The 25,698-nt window shown below is 37.5% G+C and overlaps 2 protein-coding genes across 4 annotated transcripts; one reads left to right on the forward strand and one right to left on the reverse strand.

Annotated features, from left to right (window-relative positions):
- Nucleotides 1-2,830: 2,830 nt before the first annotated feature.
- TTPAL (alpha tocopherol transfer protein like) lies at nt 2,831-11,328 on the forward strand. 3 transcript variants are annotated; one of them, XM_039351290.1, is made up of 5 exons: nt 2,831-2,960; nt 4,663-5,116; nt 5,645-5,838; nt 7,489-7,599; nt 8,314-11,328. In XM_039351290.1, exons 2-5 carry the CDS (start codon nt 4,678-4,680, stop codon nt 8,587-8,589), a joined length of 1,020 nt encoding a protein of 339 aa, XP_039207224.1. In that variant the 5' UTR covers nt 2,831-2,960; nt 4,663-4,677; the 3' UTR covers nt 8,590-11,328. The 3 variants fall into 3 exon arrangements, with proteins under 3 accessions (XP_039207224.1, XP_039207225.1, XP_039207226.1); XM_039351291.1 differs by lacking the exon at nt 2,831-2,960 and adding an exon at nt 2,967-3,194; XM_039351292.1 differs by lacking the exon at nt 2,831-2,960 and adding an exon at nt 2,980-3,081.
- Nucleotides 11,329-12,083: 755 nt separating this feature from the next.
- On the reverse strand, nt 12,084-25,648 carry SERINC3 (serine incorporator 3). The gene is made up of 10 exons (XM_039351288.1): nt 25,467-25,648; nt 23,250-23,411; nt 21,733-21,890; nt 21,113-21,192; nt 19,537-19,674; nt 17,998-18,167; nt 16,951-17,041; nt 16,522-16,696; nt 13,584-13,805; nt 12,084-12,868 (listed from the first exon to the last, which is right to left on the reverse strand). Exons 1-10 carry the CDS (start codon nt 25,503-25,505, stop codon nt 12,730-12,732), a joined length of 1,374 nt encoding a protein of 457 aa, XP_039207222.1. The 5' UTR covers nt 25,506-25,648; the 3' UTR covers nt 12,084-12,729.
- Between the last annotated feature and the right edge of the window lie 50 nt (nt 25,649-25,698).

Consider the following 25,698-nt stretch of genomic DNA (forward strand, 5'->3'; position numbering starts at 1 on the left):
GATGCAAAACAGACTGTAAAATCAGATCAGTCACAGGCTCCATGGGCAGGTTCCGTTATGGTTGTAAATTGAGGACTACTGTGTCTCTACCTTTAGAATTAAGGTTATGATAACCTTAGATATGGAACAAGTCAAGATCTTAGAAGGAAGGAGGGAACTACAACTCCCAAAACAAATTCTGGGTTTACAAATTCTATTTTCTACTAATCTGGTTCATATCTACTGTAAAGCAGTTCTAGTTTTGTTTAGCCTTTCTGAAAATTAACATCTGGGTTAAGCTTCTGCATTCACTGCTACGTTTGTTAGTTATCTTTATCACTAGACTATTTGTTCAGCAGTGATTAAATATCTTCTGCAAGCTTTCTCTATTCCCTCAGCTCTTTGAAGTAGTACCTCTTGTGCAGCCCTGTTCTACAGACCAACCATCTCAATTGGGCTATAAAAGTTTTAGTACTAACCGTGTTGAAAAAAATATTTTTTTAAAAAAAAAATAAAAGGCCGTTTTGCCAAACGAATCCAGTAGAACCTATTCAATATATAGATAGTCTTCAACTTACTACCTCAATTGAACCTGGAATTAAATCATGGCAATTGTTAAGTGGTCATAACAATCACCAGGTGACTATGCCTGATTTTACAACCCTTTTTTTGCAGTGGTTGTGAAGTGAATGCCACAGTTTTTAAGCAAACCCATTTTTTCAATGGGCATTGTTTGCCAGAAACTGATAAAAAACACCAAAACTTGTGGTCACAGGACTTTGGGATGCTGCAAAATAGCCATAAATGTGAGTCAGTTATCAAGCATCAAAAATGCAAATGTGACTGTGTGCGTGTCTGTGCATGTTCCTGTTGGAACCCCAAAACCAGGTTGTAAGTAGCTCTGGAGACATTTGTAATATCTTGTTGCTAAGCAAACAACATGCAAACTATCCCCAATTTCCTACAAGTTGGAAGGGGTATTTAGGCCACTGACTCCAAACTCCTGCCCAGTGCAAGTATAAGGCAGGTCTAGAATTCAAGGTTTCCCAGTTTCTAGCCTGATGCCTTAATCGCTACAACAAATTAGTTCTCAGAATTGTCATGAATCCAACAGATACTCTGCCTTCACTATGACATAACTACTTAAAGTACTTAACCACCAGAGGGCCTTTGCTCTGACATGTCATGCTCTTCCCTCAGCTGTCCTTAAAGGATGATACAGGAAAATTTCTTATCCTAACAGACAATGCCTCTGTGACTCTGGACATACAGAAACAATAGAACCTGTGCTTCTCCAATGCCTTTATTACAGAGACTTGTGCTAGCCTTTGGTGCTGTGTTGAAGGGAGGAGTAAAACTGCTGACTGCCGTTAAAAACCTAGACATTATATTGGAGTATTCTAATTCTCCAGAAAGAAAAAAGGGGAAGGAGAAAGTTGCAGGAGAGGGCAACCGCAGCTGCCTCTCAAGGGGCCATTAAAAGAGGTCAAAATAGTAAATAGAGAAAGCCTAAGCCTTTGTTGTGCTGCTGATTCCAGAGAATTTTTCAAATTTCTACTGCAGAAATTCTACACATTCTATATTCCATTTGGAATAACTTACATCTTAGACTTAACACTGAATTTCAATCCTTTTTACAGAAAAAAAAAACAGGCAAAGGAACTCATTAACAGAATTCTTTCTCTTGAAATTTTCTGTTATTCTGTTAAATAGGATTCACTTTGCAAAGTGCTATCTGGCTCCCTCTGTTGACTGGATATTTGAAACACAACTGTGCTTCAGCAGAATGAAGGGGGAATTGTAGTAAAACAAGTAGATCTTGATTTACAACAATTTGCTTGGTGATCATTCAAAGTTACAGTGGTACTGAAAAAAGTAACTTATGACCATTTTTCACACTAATGACCAGCATTTGGATGCTTGGCAACTGACTCATATTTATGATGGTTGCAGTGTTTTTGGGTCATAAGATCACCTTTTGCAACCTGCTGACAAGCAAAGTCAACGGGGGAAGCCAGAGTCACTTAACAAATATGTTACTAACTTAACAACTGCAGTGATTCACTTAACAACTGTGGCAAGAAAGGTCATAAAATGGGGAAAAATTCACTTAACAACTTGCTTAGCAATGGAAATCTTGGGCTTAATTGTGGTCGTAATTCAAGGACTACATGTACTGGTGGCAGTAAAAATAAGTATTGTTCTTTCATAGGTTTCTATTTTTTGAAAAATGAACTCCAATATTTCTTTACACATAGATACAGAAAGATGCACTGCATAATTATAATCACCCAATCCATCTGACTATTAGACATGACTTTCTGAGAGTTGCACAGCTCAACAAGACCCCCAAAGCCAATCTCTCAATTATTTTCTATCAGTGTTAAAACAATACATTATAACCTGTAATTGCACATCGCGTTTATTGTGGTTAAAGGAGCTAACACATTGAACAATAAAAAACAAATCAATACTTAGGAGAAAATGTACTGTGTGAATATGGGCAGATTTTGAAAAACGTATAAAGGCATAAATGCGTGACCTCGGTTGGGCACTAATTCTTATACGTCTCTTATAATACGGATTTTGACAAAAGGACTCAATTAGCAACTGGCTTTTCAGTGGAACTGGCAGGAGTGGTTCCTCTTTCTTATTCTTCTTATTGTTGTTGTTGCATAAACTTTCGCCACTGCAGCAAGAAATCTGATTTTAAGAGGTTACAATAAAAACGGTTCTGTATCTGCTCTATTCTACCTTTCCTAGCCACGGCGCCTAAGCCTTTACATCCGGAAATGGAATTATAGCTTTAAACCTAGAGACTACAATCCTTGGTGGGGCCGCTGGCGCCGAGAAACCCCACGCATGCTCACTCTTCCTTTCTTCTTCACCGGAAAGAGCCTTGGGCAGGCTGACTGAGCGCTTCCGGGTTATGATCCGGTTCTCCTGGAAACAGTCTTCCGCTTAGTGGAGTTGGTGTTTTGGTGAGTGTCGCGGTTTGCGAGGTGATTGTTAGTTTTGTTGGATGCGCAACTGTGGTTGATTCCTGTTGCGGCTGGGACGGCGGTATGGGGTTCGTGGTCGTCCCCGTCTGCTTCCTAGGAAGTAGGTGACGGTCCAAGTGTGGAATTTTTTACAGCAGCTTTCTGGGGAGGTGTACTTAGCAGTCAATCCTATTGAATTCAGTGGCGCTTAGTTCTGGATGACGAAATAAACAGGTCAGAGATCAACTTACTGCAGGGCGGGCTTTTTTTGCTCAGTTTCTGGCAGCGTATGAATGATTTGGGGGTTAGACGGGGTTGCTTCCTTCCATTATATTAAGGACTATGGAAGTGGGCGGAGAATCACCTCGCCCAGTGGCTGAGTAGGAGATTTTATTTCATTTATTTGTATCCCGCCATTATCATTTTTACCAACAACCCAAGGCGGTGAACATATCCAACACACCTTCCTTCTCCTATTTTCCCCACAACAACAACTTAGTGAGATGGGTTGGGCTGAGAATGACTCAAAGCCCAAAGTCACCCAGCTGGTTTCCACAGCTAAGGCAGGATTTGATCTCACCCATCTTCTGCTTCCTAGCCTGTGCCTTAACCATTAGACTAAATTGGCTCTTCTGAAACGCCCTTGGAGAGGAGAAACAGTCTTTTCACATCACATGGACTAGCATAGTTTGGATTTGGTCAACCTCTGAGATCGTGATAGGCATCTGTCATCAACAGTGTATACATTTATATATATGAAACATCAGAGGGTTTTTTGGTCTCAGCTGACTAAGCGATTTTTGAGAGAGACAGATACATCCATTTTAGAGCAAAGCGTTTACAAGATAAGCTATGTGCAATTTGCCTTTCTTCATATCTGCCAGCAGCCTTCAAATATCTCCTTAGCAGCGCGTGGATATTCTAAGAAACCCGAGGCTGTTAATGTCAGGGAAGATTCTGATAGCTGAAATTTTCAGAAGCTGCTGCTGAAATATTTACCCATTCCCCCCCCCCCCATTTCCTATGTGATCTGCAGATATGTATAATATAAGTCACATGTTGGAGAAGTGAGAGATTAACTTTTTGATTGTGTAAGATAAGCAGCTGAACTCCAAAATTCAGTTTAGAAATCCCTTTTGAAATTAAGCAGAAGGGGGCGGAGGCAGAGTTGTTACAGAAAAAACAAGAACAACAAGTAATATTCTCTTTGTAGTCTAATATGCAGAATTAGAAACAGGGTTGCCAAAGTGATGTTCTAACAGTAAGTATTTCCTATGAATGTTCATTTGAAAATGAACGCATGTACAGGGTTGTCAATAAAAAAGATGTAGAATCATAAATTGCAAGAATTTCTTTAATTAGAAATTGTTTAATGAAAGCCTTACATTGCTTGGGGTGGTAAATTATCACTTCCCATCTCAAAAAGAGAAGTGATTTAAGCACCAATCCAATCAAATATTCTGAGTGGTTGAGAATGTAGGTGATAAATTTCCCCGTGATCATGTGATCATGTATATCCTACTCTTTCTAATTTATAGAATTACGTTTGCTGTTAAAAAATTATTACTGGCAAATGGGAATGAACTGCTATTTGACATATAGCATAATAGTATACCACGGCCCAAAATTCTTTGTTTGTAAAAGTTGATGATCAGCTTGGTCATTTTTCTTTGTCTGCATTTTGTCACACTTTTCCCCTCAGATATTTCTCTAACCAATGTCAGGAGATAGTGATGGCACTGTTAGAAGTCCCTCTGAGGGATCTCTGTCAGGAATTGAGATCCTGCCAGTCCAGAAAACATACGTGTGTACGCTGTCTGCTGAGCTTATTGCCAAAGCACGTGAAGAGCTGCAGGAAAAACCTGAGTGGCGGCTTCGAGATGTTCAGGCCCTCAGAGACATGGTGTGCAAAGATTATCCTAATCTGGGGACTTGCCTTGATGACGCTTTCTTGCTTAGGTTCCTTAGAGCAAGGAAATTTGATTACGATCGGGCACTTCAACTTCTCGTGAACTATCATTGCTGTAGGAGAAGTTGGCCTGAGGTTTTTACAAATCTGAAGCCATCTGCTGTAAAGGCTGTCTTGGAATCTGGCTTTGTCACTGTGCTTTCTCATTTAGATAATGAAGGACGCCATGTTGTCTGTATTCGTCCAGGTATGCTTAAACTTTTTAAGATGGATGAATCTTTTGTTTGCTTGCTTTATATATTTGATTTATATCCCACCTTTATATTGTTTATATTGATATCCTGTCTTTATTTTGTACAATTAAAGTACTATATGTGATGTTCCCACCTCCTATTTTCCCCACACTTACTAAATAAATATATTGGTATGTATTATTACTAATGTTTAAGTAAGATAATTCTTAAAGCTTATTGTTCTGAAGATTATTTGTATAATCTTTGTATATTTGTGTAAGATTGTAAGTCTCAGCATTCATTTTCTTAAAGGTATTAATTCTATTTAATCTTAGGAATACAACCATGAAAAGTGTGTTCAATAGAATTGTTTAATTATTTTTCCTAAAACAAGCTTTTTCTAAAGTAAGAGGTAGTGGGAGCTTAGAAAGAGATTTTTATAGGATTATTAATAATTGTCAGGCAAAGAAAACATTCAGATTTGTAATGTAATTAGGCTTTCTTTTAACTTCTAACATCTGCCTCTGTCTTATTCATCATAGATAGATGGACACCAAGTAATTACCCAATTACTGAAAACATTCGTGCCATATACTTAACATTAGAAAAACTTGTTCAGTCTGAGGAGACCCAGGTAAATGGAATCGTAATTCTTGCAGACTACAAAGGAATCAGTTTATCCAAGGCATCTCACTTTGGCCCCTTTATAGCGAAAAAAGTGATTGGAATTCTTCAGGTAAGATTTAAATCATTAGAGGAAAAATAGTAAGTGTAAATTACTGCTTCTTCTGATTCTCAGGGGGAATCATGCAAAAAGGCAAATGCTTTGTTCATTTTTTTCAAGGGAAATGTTACAATGATAATATTTGTGATTCCTATAACATCTTACATTCAATGTTGGGAAAAAGAATAGAAGCTTTCCAGACACACTATTCTTCTATAAATTACTATGATGTTTTTTACAGTGCTTTTAGATAAATAATTTCTGTTTATTTATACAATGGGCATTGTTTAAGAAACTTTAAAGGCATCTCTATATGGAGCCTTTTAAATTTTCCTAATTGCCTCATTCCTGTATGTTCCTTATCACAGCTTTGATAGGCTCTTCAGTATTTTCCCTTTTGGGCCTTGCTTTTAGATTACAGAGAAGAATGGAAAAAGGGAAAAATAACTCTTTTTTGAGCTTCTTGGAATTTCAGGGCTTTTGGCAAGCTGTCCTCCCTGATGTTTGCTCTGTCCTGTCCAAATCCTGCAGTTTTTTCCATGAACCAATTCATTCTGCAGATATCTCAGGGCCTGTTTGCTGCTCTCAGGTTCTCTGTTGCAGATTTCTCCTCCTGTGTGCCTAGATTCACATAACACATCCATTTTATACAGCAACCTTACAACCCCATTAACTTCCAATATTCTCTGTTGCCTAACATTTTTGTCTGTTTATATATTTTCACCCAAAGGTGCCAGCTCTAAGTGTTTTAGCTGGGTAGATCGCTTCTAGGTATCTGTGTGACTGTTTGCTTGCTGTGGTCATTAAGCAAGACATCACGTGACAGCAATTTGCAATTTTACTTCCACATCTCCAATAACTCTGTTAGAAGCCAATTGTGAAGCATACAAATGGTGAATATGTAACTATGAGTTAGTGCCATTGTGTAAATGTAAGAATTGGTCACAGAGCTGATTTTTTAATAGTGTCAGTAAGCAAGGGCTACCTATATATGCTTTTCAATTGCACTCTACATGAAAAGAATTGGAATGAAAAATTCTGTTTTATGCATGCATGCATGCATGTATGCTATTGGACATTTTTAGTGATATTTTGTATTCATTACATATTTGTGATGCATTAATTGATGCTCATTAATGTAGACAGCTACTGAACAGTATTTTTAACATATTAATCCTAAAAGCCTTGTGCTTGAACAGTTTATAGAATCAGACAGATGCCTTCAAATAATGTGTGTGTGTGTGTATCTAGCTACACAGCCCACTTCTGCCAAACTAAGGTAATATTTCATGTTTTAGATGAAGTGAACTCTGATCCATAAAATGTTAAGGCATAATAAATTTGAAAATATTTATGTTGACATGACAAATGCCCCTCGTATGGTAACTTCGCTAAGAAAGGAATACCTTATTTGTATAGGAAAGCGTCGTGCTAAAATCTCTTGTTATTCTTGAGAAACACATATTCTGTCAAGAATTTCTCTTTGAAACAAGCAGTTCCTATCCCATTCAGAATTTATAGTGGAAATGTGTAAGAAGCATAGTGGTTAAAATTATTTTTACATAAACGAAATAAGACTGAATGGGTTTGTTTTGAAATCGAATACAGTTATTTTTAAACAGTCTAATCTTTATAAATGTTATTGGTATGTCTTTCTTTTAGGATGGCTTTCCAATTAGAATAAAAGCTGTCAATATCATAAATGAACCTCGCATATTCAAGGGCATTTTTGCTATACTCAAACCATTTCTGAAGGAAAAAATAGCAAATCGGGTAAGTAGTCAATATGGCTGTATGAAACATATAGTGTCTATAAGGATATTAGGGAGGGCTCTAGGATAGGGGTCCCCACGTGAAGGGATGGCCAGTGCACGCACACACATGCGTGCACTCACCCCCCACAGCGGTGAGCATCCCATCGGTGCTAGCACCGCACCACCTGCCAAGCGTCCCACCGGTGCTACCACTGGATGAAACCATGACCCGTCTGTTAGTCCACACACCATTGTATATTAAGCAAGAATCCAGGAGGTGCAGACATTCTAAAAGGAAAATAATACATGTGAATATTAAGCTGCATCAATTTTTGGAAATGGTCTTCTGTAAAGCCTGTTTTCTCTAGAGAGTTGTACAAATCTGAACTGATTTCCTTTTCATCCAAACAGTAGTAATCTAAGCTTATTCATGGAGTTCAGTAGCTTGTCCAAATGAAGCTTATCCAACAGGATATAACGTAAAACTGTTTGAGATAGTTTAAGAAAATTTGTCTTTACATGTTAATAAAGATTGTGAGACTGTTTCAGTTTTATCCTATGATTCTCAAGAATATCAGTCTAGTCTTAAATGTTGCTGTCAATTAGACCTGTAGTATAGAGAAAAACTTTGAACCGTTGTCTAGACTTAAAAGGGAAATTGCATCACTATTTCTAAAATATTATACATTTAATTTGAATTGGAAATGTGTTGAAATGGTTCCTTTCTTCTCAGTTTTTTCTCCATGGGTCCGACTTGAGGTCTTTTCATCACAACCTTCCACCACGAATTCTCCCTGAAGAATATGGTGGCACAGCAGGAAAGCTTGATATCTCTACCTGGAATGAACTACTGCTGGCGTCAGAAGATGACTTCATGTATGATGTCTCACAGCTGCCTCTCTCCAGTGACTGTTCACCACATGATCCATTAATGAGTGAAGAGATTGACGAGAAGCAGCATGATGACTCTTTGCGAAGCTTCAAAACACAGCTCTATTCCTGCTATTAGTATAGCAGATAAAGCTTCCAAAATGTCACCTTGCTGTTTACAAAGGGAATATTAATTCTCTCATGCTTCTACAACATATGGGTGTTGATGGATGTTACTTTACTTTGGAACCAAAGCAAATCTTAAGTAGAAGAAAGTTGTACGAAAGTGAGATTCTGTGGCACACTGGCAAATGGAAAAAACTTTGAGCAAGCAGGAAGTTATTGTGGTAACTGACCCAAAGCAACTCAGATGCCACAAATGAACACAGCTAAAGAAAAGTTACTGATAACAAGGTCCTAAGCACAATTACTTGGAAGGAAGTTGCACTAACATTTGTGGGACTTGCTGCCAAATAAGCAGGTTTAGGTGCAAAGCACTAGATTCTTTCTCAGGCTGAAGGGGGCAAAAATGATGTACAAATTTGGAAGTGCAGTAATATAGTGCTAACTGCAGAGGAAGAAAGAAATATGAACTATATGATACAAGGATAGTTGACTAGAAGTTTTAACTGCCATAAACTAATCTAAAAGATAGCCAGTTCTTATTTTGTTGCCATCTATAAACTTCAGCATTATTTACAAAACTGCAGCTTTGTATACTACAGGGAGTGTTAACATTTTGAAATTGATTCTTGCAGAAACAGTTAGCTATTGATGTTCTGTTGAAAGCACATACACATTTTTTTCCTTTTATAAAGAAAGCATCAAACAATCCGTGAGCCAATTTTATTCCTGTACTTGAATTTGCATAAGAGAGGACCAATTGAAAAGGCACATAATTTTGTATACCGGTATAGCACTGTTAGTTGGTACCTGCCTCATGAAAAGAGGTTGAGGAAAACCACAGACATGGTAACTGTAAAGGTTTGCCTGATAAAAAGAGATAATTTGTTTAGATATCTTTATAGAAAAGTTTAAAATATTCTCTGCAAACCAAACACAGGACATTTTACAAGCACAATATTCCATTTATAAATGGTAGTTTCTCCTCATTCACTATGTTATTTTGTCAGTGGAACCTCAGTGCTATTTTGATCTTGGCTTCATTTCCTAAGGCCAGTGGTCTCACCTCTAGGATAATATATACTATATAGGAAAGGATCTAAAACCCTGATGTAATGTTAGATCATCTCTAGTGGTGGGTCATCTTTCAGAAGATAGGTGTTGTCTTTGAATTACACATTTAACTAGAGTTGCAGGTACTTCAGGCCTATTCTTCGCATGCAAGGTTGAAACCAACAGACTGGAACTTTGTACTTAACTGCTGCTCATAAGGAAGCAGCTCATAGCACTTTTTAAATTGTTGGAACTATAACGGAGGCTCTTGCCTAGTGCCAAGTAAGACCAAAAAGTTGGTGCTTACTGTAAATATTACGTTCTCTGTAGATCTTGTTATTGCCAGTGCCAAATGTATTTATTTTTAGTTTTTCTAAATTAGCGACTTGCTTCTCTATTGCCAAAAAATGAAGCAGTTTAGTCATGTGACTGTGCTTCAATTAGAGTTCTAAATATACAAACCCAGTGTGGTATTATAGCTATCTAAGCATACGTGAAATTGATTTCTACGCTGCTACCCATCGCTCTTGTCTTGCTAAATTTATATACACATTAGTGTTTTTTTCCCCTACAGACACATAGGGAAAGAAGTTTAAAGATATAGAAGGCACAAGATATAATTTTTCTGCTTACGTATTCTTGTAGGAAAGTGCTGGTCAAATTTAGGTATGAGAAGTATATGTTAAAATGATAATGGATGTTCTTTTCCTTATTGGAAGTAATCTTTATGCAGAAAAATCGAAGCTGCCAAGCTTTGGCAACTGAAATTGAAACATATTTATAAAGGAACTAATCTGAATTATAAAATGTTTTAGAAATCAGTGTAACATGTCAGGAAAAAAGTTTTTTCTTTAGCAAAGTGTGGAAGCTTATAATTTCTATTCTAAAGTACGCTTTACCCAGTCTATTTTTCCCCCTTAAATGAGAAGCCAGTCTCAAATGACGATGAATGATGATGATATAAAAAGTTAAAATGCAATGGTTCTTTTTTTCCCTACAGTGTTTTAATTTTTTTGTAACTATCTTAAGAACTCTTATTTAAATAATAACTGAATATCAATTCAATGTTTGCCTCCCTTGTACTAAACATTTTATTGGTAAACCACATCTCTTTGCCAAGATATATTGGAATACTAGGTTTTGTAAATTTGTGGCTATTATTTAACTCTAAGATGCGTAGCCTAAATTGCCCTCCATGCTTTTGTTATCTTATTCATTTGTAGAATTGGTTTTAGAAAAAGTGCTGACAGAACTAAGACATTGATGTTGTGCCTATAGTTAAGCATATATGGTTTAAAAGTAAAGTAAGTAGTTAATATGCATATTGTCTGACAACTTGGTTGTAGGGATTTTTTGTTAATATCAGTTCTTCTATAAACAAAATCCAAGCAGATGTGGTGCAAGAATAACAAGCCTTAAGTAAAAGACATTGGCAATTCATTAGAAATGTCAAATTGCCTTTGTTAATCTGTATCTGAAGTAGAAAAATGGTAATAATTTTTCCAGAGGATAATTGAGGTGCTTTTGTTTTCTATGGCTAAGTTTTGCAGTTTTGTTCATGGGTCTGTTTTATTCTCTCTCTGTACGGAATTAGAGTATATACCTTGAGAATTTATTTTTATACTGCACTTTATAAAATGAACAGTCTGTCTGCATGAATGGATATTAAACCTTATTAATATTAAAATAATATATAAACATGGCTGTTTCAATGTTTTATGTCATTGAAGCGTTTTCCAGTGAGCCCAGTCTTATCAGGGCAGCCTGGTCTATCCCAAATATGGACAGAGCATACTCCTTCCGCTTTCACCTTTCAGCCCCAATCTAGGGAGCCTTCACAGGCAGTTGCTTCTGCAACAGACTATTTGTGTGTTGAATTTTAAATTTACCGACAAAGAATTAAAGGGAGACTTCAAATAGCTATACTAGTCTCCCTTTAATTCTTTGTCGGTAAATTTAAAATTTAACATATTGTTGAAGCGACTGTCCAGCTCTACTAAAGTCTAATCTAGTATACGTTTATAAGACTGTAAAGGAAAATATATAAAACTGAATTAGATCTGAAATGAAAAATGCAATTTGTGAAGAGCTACGTGTTTTTCAAGCTGCCTCTTGCTTTCCTACATGTTGAAGTTCTCAAAATGATGGGCACTCTCATAGGGGACTGCAACTAAGAATAGGAAATCAGTTGAACACAGATATCTCTCTGAGCAAAAGTGTATGTATAATCACAGGCTAAAAACTAAGCATGTAGTTTATGTGCTTGTGCCAATTAAGCTTTTATATTATAATATGAACATATGAATCAAGAGCCTGCATGAAGGTTCTTTGCCTAACACCACAAATAAGTTATATGATGACTTGCTTTCAGATATAGACCAACTTCACTGCTTGGGCTAGATGATAATCATATGCAGAACTGCCGAAACAACCAGCCAACAAAACTAACACTAAAAATTTAGTTTTAATAAAACATATTTATAGTGCAAATAATGTCAAACTGAGTGGTATGATATACTAGGTTTAACAAACATTGCTTGTTTAATGTGTTGAAAGTAAATCAGATAACTAATCGGTAAAACATTAAAAGTTTAGCAGTATGCAGGGTTCCTATAACATTTGTTTTCTACAATGATCCCAAAAGTTGCCAGTTATAGGCTTGGTATATTACATTAGCATGCTATTCTCTGTTAAGAAAAACACTTTATCCATTATTCAAAGCTCCATCAGATACTTTTTTTCTGAAATGGAATGTAGAGCAATGCAGCAATGGTACTCATTTCCATACAGTGAAATATCAGAACAACTTTAGAATATATTATTTTTCATTCATACTTCCAATAGAGATAATGTTTACACAAGCTTTTTAAGAAATCCTTTAACAGCACAGCTGTAGTAGAAAACAGGAATGCTAGCTTTGAATTTAACACATTAATATGTACAGCACTTAGATTCTGCATTAAGCATTAAACAAGTTAGATTTCTATTTATCTGCCTGTTGCAGGAATGATGCCCGGAGCCTTAGGTCCACGAAGCAATACATAACTTTTGGCTTTCAGCAGAGCAGAATGTCATATCTCCATGCTTTCACAGAAGTTACCACTTAACTGAAGTCTCGATTGGTAAGAATCATGGGTGCCATTAAAGTCCAGATATAAAGAAGAAGACAAACCCAGCTTGAGGAGATCTTCACCCAGACAGCTGGCCATTTGCTTTTCAGTGTTTTAGTTTCAGCATCAGGACTGTAAAATTAATAAAAATAGTATATGCCTCAATCAACTGGTAGAAAGTCTTCAGCTAATTTATTGCATCACTGAATTATACACATTTGGTATGCTTGCCAAATATTTGGGGTTAATTACAGAAGTATTATTCAGAAATAATGTTTACATCTTTCCCAGTCTATACAGAAGAAAATTTTATTCAATGTCACAAGGTGAATCCTAACTTTAGTTTTGTGCAAAAATTAACTCTTTCTAATTTAAAAAAAAAACCAAAATTGTTCTTAATATTTAAATCAGCGGTTCTCAACCTGTGGGTCGGGACTTCACTTGGGGTCGAATGACCATTTCACGGGGGTCGCCAAACAAGGCAGTCCGCCATTTTTTCCCCCTTTTCCTTAGCTGTGCTACTCCCTTTTATTCTATTGGCTTTTGAAAGCCAATAGAATAGACTCTCTTGAATAGAGTCTAATTCTATTGGCTTTCAAAAGCCAATAGGAATTGTCCAGGCTGTGTCTGACCTGCTGAGCCCACCAAAAGTCCCATTCTGCAAACGGTGCTGCACCAGTTGAGTAGTCCTCGACTTACGACCGGTTGAGTAGTCCTCGACTTACGACCAGTTGGGGGTTGCGGCATTAAAAAGGTTGAGAACCACTGATTTAAAGAATTCCATATTGAGTTAGTTATCTACAGCAACAAGGTTTTTGATAAAAATTGCTGTAAAGAATATACTCACCTATACCAATTAGTAAGAGTCATCATTATGTACAGGGAAGCGAGAGTTAGCATGAAGTGGAAGACGCTATAGTTATACTGGACACTATCCTTTTCATTGTCAAAAACTCTGCGGACTTCTCCATCTTCTACATCAGCTGTATTTGGTGTATCATCCAGAATGACACTGTCACTGACAGACAGAGTCAACTTGTTCACTTGGCTGTTGTTAGAAGATCGGATGCTGCAAAACAAGAAAGGAGGCTTCAAAAATCTAGCTTATAAAAAAGACACTTTTAACCAATTACAGCTGTCCAGCGTTATTCAATTCTATGAACCAGCTACTGTTGGTTCTGAAAACAAAGCATGTAGTTAAAAGGAAGCAATTATATGTCCCTTCTCAAGAAACCATCATTCCAACCCAGCAATTATTCAACCTGTCTCTAACCTACATGAGGAAGGTTGTTGACAAAATAGTGGGTCTGAATCAAAGTTCTGCAGGAAACAGATTGACTGGACTTTTTCAGCCTGGTTTTAGGTCTGGGTATAAAATTAAGACCACAGTCACATTGGCCTCTGACAAGATTGAGATGCAGAAATGCAACTTCATGCTCTTGCTTGATCTCTTGGCTCCCTAAAATCAATCATGGCATCAGTCATGACATTTTTCTATATCAGGCATGTCAAACTGCCGGCCCATGGGCCAGATGCGTCATGCCGAAACTGCGCCCAGCCCATTGCTGGCAATGGGGGAAAAGTCCCAAAACATCGCACGACGTTACGTGATGTCACCAGTTTGACATGCCTGTTCTATATCATCTGTATGGCTGAAAGTGCCGGGCACTGTTATAAACAGGGTTCTCCTTTCTTGGGAGCAGTTTGATTCCGTGTGAGGAGTGAGACATCAAGTCTTGGTCTCTCTGTTGTAACAGGACTAGATTCTCCCATTTCATATCTACATTAAATTCCTGGGAGAATTTATCTGGAACACAGATAATTTATATAATATAATCAGATGTATAATATACATTTCAGTTGCAGCAGGCTGAACAGGAAATGAGGTTCAGTACCTGCAGGCTATACTGGATAGGGACAAAGGCTCAAGCTTAATCCTACCATGTTTCCCCGAAAGACCTACCCCGAAAATAAGCCCTAGCTTGATTTTTGAGGGTGGGCCTAATATAAGCCCTACTGCAAAAATAAGCCCTAGTTTAGGGGCGAGGCACACACCTAAAAATCAAGCTGGGGTTGGGGTGTGGAGCGGTCCCATGTGCCTTGCACCCACTTACCTTGCAGCCAGGCCTCTCCTCGCTGGCCCACTTCTCCAGCATCCCCAGGCCTGCATTTCAGTCAGAGGCCTTTCTGGAAGGCCTTTGACTGCAAAATGCAGGCCGTAGCTTCATTCTTAGCTGCAGAATGAAGCTGCTCCTTTAGCCACAAAAGAAGTGGGCCGGATGGGCAGAGCTGTGTGGAAAAGACACCCCCCCCCCCGAAAATAAGACCTGGTACCTCTTTTGGAGGCAAAATAATAATAAGACCGGATCTTATTATAATAATAAGACCGAGCAGCAAAACAGAGTTCCTTAATTCTGAAATCGTCCGATTCCAGTAATACGCCAATTTTGATCACGCTTCCTTGTTCAGAGATGGTCAATAATCTGGGAGTCCTCCTGATTCAGAGTTCACGTTTGAACCACTGGGGCTAAGTAGACTTTTGCACAGATGCAAACTGTGCACCAGCCATGGCCATTCCTGAATCAGAAGACTCTATTCAGTCACTCTTGCCCTGCTTACTTCTCATTCAGCCTATCGCAAAGCTGTCTGCATTGGGACTGCCCTTGAGCTTCATATGTTGCAAATGGTTCCGAATGCAGCAGCTGGATGGTTTAGATACTAGTCAGTTTAGCTATGTACTTCATTACTTCATGAGCTGCACCAAATACCAACTCATTTCCACACACACTTCAAGCTGGTTATCACACCTCATGTTTTTCCTGACTCAGGACCAGGTCTGTCTTTTATCAGAGGTTTTTACCCATCCAATAAGCTCTAAGAGATTGGGTTCCCCTCAGGATCTCTGCCTTTATGGAATGACATTTATAAGCACCTTGCGAGAAAGCTTCCCCAGTTATTGCTCCTTCTTTGAAATAATATTCCCTTCCCCAAAATTTTAGTGTTTTCAACGATTCTGGTATTCCATAGATCATTAAGATCTGACTATTGGTTGATTAGATTTTCCAGTACTAACGGTATTTTTTTTCCTTTTTGTTGGATTGCTGTGATTGCTATTGTTAACTTGCTTTATATCTTTTTTATTCTGATTACTTAACAGAGTCACCTGTTGACTTTGAACAGGCATGAATAAAAAAATGCTGTTAATACTAATTGAGACCAAATATCTAAGCTATTTCAGAACAAAGATAATTGAAAATGTTATGCAAGTTCTTCTGAGCTCATTAGACCACTTTATCCAACTTGGGTATCCTTTAGTTGTATGGATTTCATTTCTAGCAATGAGTTTCTTTTTATTTATATAGCTCTCAACACCAATTCAGCATGACTGTTGCTGAAAAGTCTAGAAGTCTCCACCCCTAGAGGATGCCACAGGTACAAGAGTCTGATGCAGAATAAAACTGGACCATTGGTGAAGCTTATAAAAACAACAAGGATCTTTTTCATATCAAGATCAATGGTCAAATTCCAACTAAAATAAGTTGAATTTTAAAACTAGTATTTAGTTAATTAACTTGAAAGAATTTAATAAGTACAAATCTTACTACAATTAGAAGACATGGCAAAGTATTTTTAATCACGTTATTAACACCACTTAAATCAAAACTAATGTCCCTTGATTTAAAGAGAAAGAAAGCTTCTATTCCATACATTCAAATATAATATAGTAAATAACAGATCATGTTAGAATTGCTTATAATTCAGAAAACATAAAACTTGTATCTTACCTGGAATACAGGAGACAAACTACAAAGATAGTAAGTCCAACAATGCTCTGTGCATCCCACCACTGAGGTGATTTTTCTGGTATAGGAGTAGGAATAACAGTTGCATTCAACGGGATGGAAGTAGGTTCAGATATTTGGCTGATGATGTTCAGAAGGCTTGGGTTACAGTGGCGGTCTAAAAAGAAACATTTTAAAGAGAAAACATACATGCATGCATGCATGCATGCATGCAACGCGCGCGCGCGTGCACACACACACACACATAATACTGTTCTGAGAATAACTAAAGAGCTGTTGTTGAGTAACCTAAGGATTTGACATTTGTTACAATGGAGTCTCTCCACAACAAAGTGTTTGCAGGATATTTTTTAAGTAATTCATGTGTTTCTAAAGAAAACAGTTGAAATACTATTTGTATTGATAGCTTACCAGGCTCATTAGACATGGCTGACCATGTGAGGTACATGGTATAGAGCGTAATCACAGAGGACTGGAGAAGACCAGAATGAGGTTGATGTTCCTAATTGAGACAAGTAATTGTTAATAATATAAATTTTATGATTTAAATCATAAAGGTTTATGGTTAAAAGCTATAGCTAAAAATGCTTCATTTTGCTACAATGTTAGGCTACAGGTAGCCTTACAACCATAATTGAGCCTGGAATTATAGTTGTAAATCGGGAAATATGTGAACAGACCTGATTTTACAGCATTTTTTGTGGTAGTTGTCAAGATGATCCATTTTATCCAATGGGCGTTTTTTTATCAATAATTGGAAGTAAATACCAGAAACCAGCAAAAAATATTGAAAATTGTGACTGCAGGATGCTGTACATAGTCATAAATGTGAGTCAGCTGCCAAATGCCCAGAATGAGATCACATGACTGCAGGATGTATGCAGCCATTGTAACTTTGAAATTGGGTCGTGAGTACCTTTTCGTGGTCTAAGTGACCAGCCATAAGTCAAGAACTACTTTTATTCAGCATTAAGCATTGTTAGAGGCGTAAAAATTATCTGGGGCACAACTGTCCTCATCTCTTTTTTTTTGCAGCCTCTAGAACAGGCATGTCAAACTCACGACGTCACATGACGTCGCACGATGTATCGGAGCTTTTTTGCCATTGCCGGCACTGGGGTGGGCGTGGCTCCAATATGATGAAACCAGCCCGCGGGCCGGCAGTTTAACACCCCTGCTCTAGAACACTCATCAACCACACAACCAAACTGTCAGTAATTCAGAATGTAATTTTCACCATTCCGAAGAGGGAAACACATCCAAACTGTTCTACACGTCCCCAAATATGCTTAGTACTTAAAAAGAACCAACAGACATCCTTCAAAATAATTTATGTTCCTTTACCCACTGATTTATTCTTAGAAGCATTTGCAAAATATACAACCCACCAATATAACACCTAAAGCAAAATAAGTCAACTAAGTTTGTTCATTTGAAAGCACTGCTTCATCATCATACCTGGACTTTGGGAAGGATTGATATGATAGATATAGCAATGCATGCTATCATATTAAAGCTGATGAAGAACTTGTTCTCAATACAGCCATCTGGTTTTGTGTAGAAGACATAGAAGAGTACAACGGCAATGAAAGATAGGATGTAGTTCAAGCTGGTGCATGACAGCAGAGCTGAAGAAAACAAGCAGATCCCTGTTAGAAGTACTCAAGTGCTAAACTGGACCAATAATATTGTTTAAAAATGCAACATATTTGTGAAAATAACTCTTCTCATGTTTGGAAGATCCTAGTTTTCTCCTTCACAGAGAGCATCATTTTATCCTATCAAGTGTGCTTGATAGGCAGTGTGCTGCAGCTGCCAAAAAAGCCAACAGTGCTAGGCTGCATTAACAGATGGATAGAATTAAGATCACATGAAGTGTTAATACTACTTTACAATGCCTTGGTAAGGCCACACTTGGAATACTGCATTCAGTCTTAGTCACCACAATGTAAAAAAGATGTTGAGACTCTAGAAAGAGTAGAGAGAAGAGCAACAAAGATGATTAGGGGACTGGAGGCTAAAACATATAAGGAACAGTTGCTGGAATTAGGTATGTTTAGTTTAATGAAGAGAAGGATGAGGGGGGACATGATAGCAGTGTTCCAATATCTCAGGGGTTGCCACAAAGAAGAGGGAGTCAAGCTATTTTCCAAAGCATCTGAAGGCTGGACAAGAAGTAATGGATGGAAACTAATCAAAGAGGGAAGTAACCTCGAACTAAGGAAAAATTTCCTGCCAATTAGAACAATTAATCAGTGGAACAACCTGCCTTCAGAAGTTGTGAATGCTCCAACACTGGAAATTTTTAAGAAGATACTGGACAACCATTTGTCAGAAATGATATAGGGTTTTCTACCTGAGCAGGGGGTTGGACTAGAAGACCTCCAAGGTCCTTTCCAACTCTATTATTATTGTTATTGTTATTAAGTGTGCATAATACTACCATCTAAAGCAAAAGTTTGCTTGTAGTGGCTAGTTTTGCACTTTTTCAATATGAATTCACACTTAATCCTCACTGCATTTGGCAACCACAGCAGTCTCTTTAACATTATCTCATACAATCAGGAAGAAAAATGAATAGTAAAACTAATCTGCTCAAGGATGAGCAGAATATCCAAAAAGCTGGATGCAAATGGGAAAAAAATCTATACTCAGTTCTTAAGAACATTCTTAGTATACAAACATTGTTTGCTATAATTATGTCTTCAGGTGAATAATTTTGGCATTTTTTAATACAATCCTTTTTTTTTTGTAAGTCCAGTTTTTCAAACTTGGCCATTTTTTAAGATTTGTGACCTTTAGCTCCCAGAAATCCCCAGCCAATAGGCTGAAAATTCTGTTAAAGTCCACATGTCTTAAGCGTTGCCAAGTATAAAAAACACTGTAATAGATAGCTCTAAATACAGTCAATAAATTGCCCAAGGAAAGAGAAGCCCAAAGCAGTATGTATTAAAGCTGCTGCTTCATTTTGTTATTCATCAGCTAAATGACACTTACCAGCATACCAGCACCTGGAATTTCCCTCTTCCATTCGTTCAACCCAGGAATCATTCCAGGAATGAGCAAAATCCACAAGCAGCAGCAGTTGGATGAGAATGAAGAGGAAAGCACCCCCAATTCCAAAAGCAAATAGTACTAGAAATAAATAAAAAGAATAAGTTACCATCATGGCAGTATCTGAGTAAATGTACCTCAATGGAGCCAGAGAGAATAATTGCCTTCCAGATGGTATACTGAACAGGGCTGTGAATGATGGGGCTATAACCCAAATAGAGAAAGAAAGCTAGAAAGCTGATCAATAATTATCTTCATGCATATACTGTATATACTTAATTTGTACGCCTTTTAAAACTCATGAAGCTATTTTAGTGCTAGGAAGACGATACATAAGGTCTTTCTGGTTGGTGCTGTACCAGGGAATTTACAGATCAGGTAAGAATCCATTTAAAACAATTCATGAGCAAATTTTTAAAAGAAATTCAAGTGCATGCAGCACAGGACTGCTTTGAACTGCATTTAAGAATAAGCCATCCTACTTGAGAATGATCAGAGTTGAACTCTAATATGGATTTGAAGATAAATGGAGAGCCACTGCCTGCAGTAGCAAAGCTGCTGGCCTAGAAACCAGGAAGCACAAATTCTAGTCCTCTCTTAGACATGAAAGCTGGCTTGGTAACTTTGAGCTAGTCACTCTTTGCCATCCCACCCCACCAGGTTATTGTTGAGGAAAATAGGACATGGGAACATTAAGCATGTATGCCTTGAGCAAATAAAAAATAAAGATGGGATAAATATCTAATACATTTGAAGAAAACCTAGGATGGCAAATTGCATTGTACACAATGCAGAGGATATATTTGCATAGTATTTGCACTTCTAATGTATCTCTTAGAGCACGGGTGTCAAACTTACCGCGTCACGTGACATGTTACAACGTATCACAATATTTATTTATTTTTTTTGCATTGCCGGAGCTGTGGTGGGCACGGCCTCTGCATGATGCAACTGGCCCGTGGGCTGGCAGTTTGACACCCTGTCTTAAGAGTGATAACATACTAGTGGAGTAGTAATCCTAAAGTCTGATCATCTTACAAAGAAAGAGGAAGCACAATTCTAAAAACAAAAAACCTCAAGAAGAAAATTATACCTTGCTCACATCACCCCCTTTCTCTCACAATCACTCTGGAAGCCAAGTTTTGTAGCCTAATAGAGTTTGGAGCTTGTCTCCCAGTGCAACATTTACTTTTGCTTTCTTAGGGTAGATTATCATGAAAATATATGTACAGAGGGTGTTCCTATATAGATGAAAGCAAATGAGTGGTTTTCTATTAGATGTCTCTCTTCCTTGAAGCCATTATGATTCTAATAGCTTGATGTATCATTGAGTACCAACCACCATGTAGCACACATTCATCCAAATCCCCCTCTAGTAATTCTTCCTTAGACTATCAACAGCTTTGTCTATATAAGCATTTCATTCACTGGGTATTATTTGACATTTTGAAAAATAATTCTTACTGACTACCATTATAGTTTAATAAATGATGACATTTTCTGATCCATGCACACTTGCCTGTTGTGAAAGGCCCTTCTGGAATATAAAATGCCCCAACCATGATTCCAACAACTGCAGCTACTTTGAAGAACCAAAATCTATTGAGAAATAAAGAAGACAATTGAGAATTATTTCTCAGCCTATATTAAGCTAACAAAAGTAAATATTTCTAATGGAATGCATCTGGCTATAGGAATAAGTCTCACTGATGATTTTTATTTGAAGGAGGACTATATTAATAAGAGGCAGTTTTTAATATCTATGCCCTGATTAAATGAGCCAAAATTTAGACGTATTTATTTATATACCACCATAATCCCTAAGACTTTAAGCAACTTACTAAACATACAGCAATCACACTACCAATATAGCCAAGAATAAGGGACTGTTATTTGCAATATGTAGAGATTACCAGGTTACCCTCTCCTGTTAAATTTATATCTGAAATTATATAAACTGAAATTAATCATTATTCTATTTCATTTCATGGGCATGTATTTATTCACATTTCATGCTTGAAACAATGACTCTTTCCTGATTTGATATCTGAGTTAAACCCATTCATTTTTGAAAATTTACTATTTCAGGCTATGGGCAAAATAAATAAAGGATTAGTCTCCATTTCCCATCTAACTCACCCATTGTGGATGGCAGCCCGTGGGTCTTTACTCGATTTCACCTGTATCATAAGTAAGGCAAAGAGGCAGAAAAACACAGCCATAGCAAAACTGACTCGATAGACAGCTCTATATCCAACCAAAGCTTCACAATCAAAGCCATCACAAAAACCAGGAATCTGAAAGAGAACAATAAATTCAAAAACGTTACTATATACAAGTAGATTATACAGAACATTCATTTTCCTCAAATCCTATTCTTACAGATGATGAAAACCTATGGTTTATAAGTTATTCTTTTGTACCACTCCAGGTTAAGACAAAAGTTATCAAGCTGACCATCTATAGATAGTCCTCAACTTACAAGTGGTCACTTAGTGACAGTTCGAAGTTACAATGGCCCGCCAAAGCTAGTTACAATTTAATTTTGAAGATACAATATTGTACATACCCCCAGCTGCTCATGTGATCACGTTTTAAACACTTAGCACCTGCTTCACTATTACTGCCATTTGCAGCATCCCACAATCACATAACTGAAATTTAAGAGTTTGGCCAGTTTTGAGTTAACATCCAGTTTCTGGCAAAAATATGCTTAGTTGGTAAAATAAATTTGCTTAATGGCTGCAGAACTCATGTAATGACTGTGTTTGCTTAATGACTACCATAAAAAATACAAAATATGACCCACTTAATTACAACAGCTTACAACTGTCATTCAAGCTCAAGTGGAAGGCTACCTGCACCCAGAATGCCAGGATCTGCTAGCTCATTCTATCCTAAAATAGCTGCTGTGTAACAATGCTCCTGTAGTATAAGCATTCCCAGTACATTAACCTGAGCCCATGAAGACTCTGCAATTATTTACAATTCCAAGGAGATAAAAATATTTGATTTGCTGCAGATTCCAATTCTGGACTTAATGCTGGTACAGACCAAGTCAACTCAGTTTGTTCATGTTAGGGCTCAATGTTTAATAAACTTCCGAGTTCATGGAGAGGAAAATAATCTGGAATAAATCCCAGTTCTTCCAAAAGCATTCGGGTTCAATATATTATCAGATATTGTTAAGAGGAAAAATTAACCAAATATGTATATATGTGTATGTGTGCATTATGTATTATATAGATATTGATATATATGGAGATTATGGGACCATGAAGAGACCAAGGTTAATTGTATGGAGCCCATTCCTCTCTATCATTTCAGAAATATATAATCCACAAAATTCTGACTAAAATAAAAAATAAAAAGAAATGCTTGCTTGCCCCTAAAAGGAACCAGATTTTGAAATCACGATGCCTAAGAAACAGATAAACTTGGCAAAAATTCTACCAAGTTCTGTAGCTTAAACTTGAAATGCTTATCTTTCAAATTAGTCTGGACTGGAGACTTATTGCACCTAATAAAACAATATCCTTATTAATAATTTGACAAAAATTCCACGTTTTTTCTTTCAGCTTTGAGTGTGCCTCTATCTTAAGTGAAATCAGTGTCCAATGATGTGTGTTATAAGCAAGATTTTAAAACATCAGTACCTTTTTGAGATGTTTCTCCATTCCTGGTGCCAGCATGATGCACGCAACAAGAGTACTAAGAAGAAGAAGGAAAGCATAGATGAGCCGAGTCACTGTAGAATTCTTGCTGTTAGGACAACAGCGACATAATAAACATGATGCACCACTGCAAAGGCATGGAATCTATAAAAAAGAGGAATAAATGAGAATATTTAATCTTAAGTATTAGCAGTACTATACATCCTTTCAAAGATATTTATTGGCCACATGTGACTAGGGCACCCACCATGTGAAATGCATTGTAACACTGAATGCCAAATTAGAAAAGCCAATTTAGAAACATCTTATAACTAGGAGGGAACTAATTTCTAACATATTGCAGTCCAATACAAGTTTAACACTCTGATTAGCATAAATAACACATCAGCACACCCTAAAGAACTGCAAAATACTTATACTGAAAGAAAGTTGTCAGAAGTAAAGCCAAATGAATGAATCATACAGATTCTCTGCAGGTAGCCATCTTAATGAGATGTTATATATTTATCTTAACTTGAAGTTAATTAAATTTACTTCTGGTGATATATTTTTTACTTTCTTAGGGTTAGTGTTCTCTATAGGATTGACTCTAGTCAGCCCTACTGAACTGCTGCAATGTAAAATGTAGTAGAAATGATGTTCTTTGTTTAATGTGTGAATTGCACATGCTCCATCTCTTAATTCACACCTACAATTTGTATGCTCATTCTGGAACACTGTTGAGCACTTTGCCTAATCTGTATCAATTCTGGGCAATAACCAACTCCATATTATTAAAGGGCCAACTAAATTAAGAGTGTCAGATAAAGAAAAATATTGCTATACTGAAAGGATGACAAGTGAAGATTAAATGTAAATATCAACACTGAATAATAGAAAAACTTTAATTTTTCAATGGTTGTATAGAATGGATGGAACTATGTAAATCAGTGTTGATAACTTCGCATGTTTTTGAAAGTTTAGCAATTCACAACATAAATACTATATTTTATTGTAGTAAAATCTGTACCAGCCAAATAATACAGGTCTTTGTACTTTAAATAAGTCTTACTTCTGTTCAAATTCAAACTGCAAACAATCCAGAGGCACTCAAGTGGAAGCTTTTAGCATCCCCTGATGCTCAAGCATTTTAATGTGAAATATCTCTCTGAAGAGCAGAAATAATAAAGCAGCCTTTGTTTCCTTTTCAATCTCTGCCTTCTTTAAAGAGTTATTCCCTTTTGTTAGTCTTCATTGTAACCTTTTGTTCAAAATGCTTGCAAGCCAGTGGAAATGAACAGATGTACTATCTTTCTCATCAACAGCCTGCACAAACATCCAAGGTTCCAAATTATTTTAGGGAATAAGGATGATCTTCTAAACCTGTTTAGAATAATTCACTGGATAAAGAAAGAAGGCTAAGTTAAAGGGTTAGAAACACTGCGTTGACTCCAGTAACACTTGGTTATTATTATGTGGCCATGCTGTCTACCACACTCAAAAGGCTATGACTCAGCAGCCATTTCCTGGCTGAGACATAAGTATCATTCTTAGAGATTAAATCACAAGCCACAGGAAGCGGACAAAGGAAATGAAAGAATGACCCAATCTCCCCTCTCATGGCCATAATAATCCACTGAACAAAATCAAAGTACAGGCATCCAATGTTTACTACCATCATAAAACAGTTATATTTACATGAAACAAGCACGTACGTTTTCACAACTTGGTGGGGCTTTTATCTTTCTGATATAACGCCCAATCTCTGGTTCCATGAGTTTAAATTGTTTAATAAGACGTTTCTAGTTTGATCAAATGCCTTGTTTTTACAATTCTTGGAAGAATTCATGCTTATTCGAATAAGGTTCACTCCCAGGTTTAGGATTACAACCTATTGGACATCACGGTCTCGTCTGTCTCTAGGCGGAGACCGCAAAAGAGAATCGAAGACCCCGCCCCCTTGTTTATGTACCCTGCATTAGACATATACCGCCCCCAGATCTGGAGTAATTATCGGGATATCCGAGTTGCCTGATTTTCCATAAGAAACTACAGCAGGCTTCCCTCCCTTGTAGGATACAAAACTACGGATGTTTGTCTTTCATTTTCTCCTGGTGCTGGAATCCAGGTCCGCACTAGCGCGATCCACCCGATCTGGCCTGGAATCCATCTCAGTCTGATCGGCCTGACCCCGTTCCACCCCCCACCCCCCGGACTCACCCAACTGGCCAAAGAGCAGATCCCGAGCACGGCCCCCATGGTGATAGCGATGCCCCCACACAGATACTTCCGACTCCCTCCAACCTCGGGCCCCCAGCGCTATCGCGGTTGCTGATAGCCCAGTCGACACCCTGTAGATACGCGCTGATTGGCAGCGCCTACGCTGCTCCCCGAGCCTGTCATCGGAGAAGGGGTGGAGAATATTGAACAGACCAATGAAAAAATTCGGCCC

The sequence above is a fragment of the Crotalus tigris genome, unplaced genomic scaffold, assembly GCF_016545835.1.
Source record: "Crotalus tigris isolate CLP2741 ecotype Arizona unplaced genomic scaffold, ASM1654583v1 scf7180000018371.15429387391:27106975, whole genome shotgun sequence".
Classification (NCBI taxonomy): Eukaryota; Metazoa; Chordata; class Lepidosauria; order Squamata; family Viperidae; genus Crotalus; species Crotalus tigris.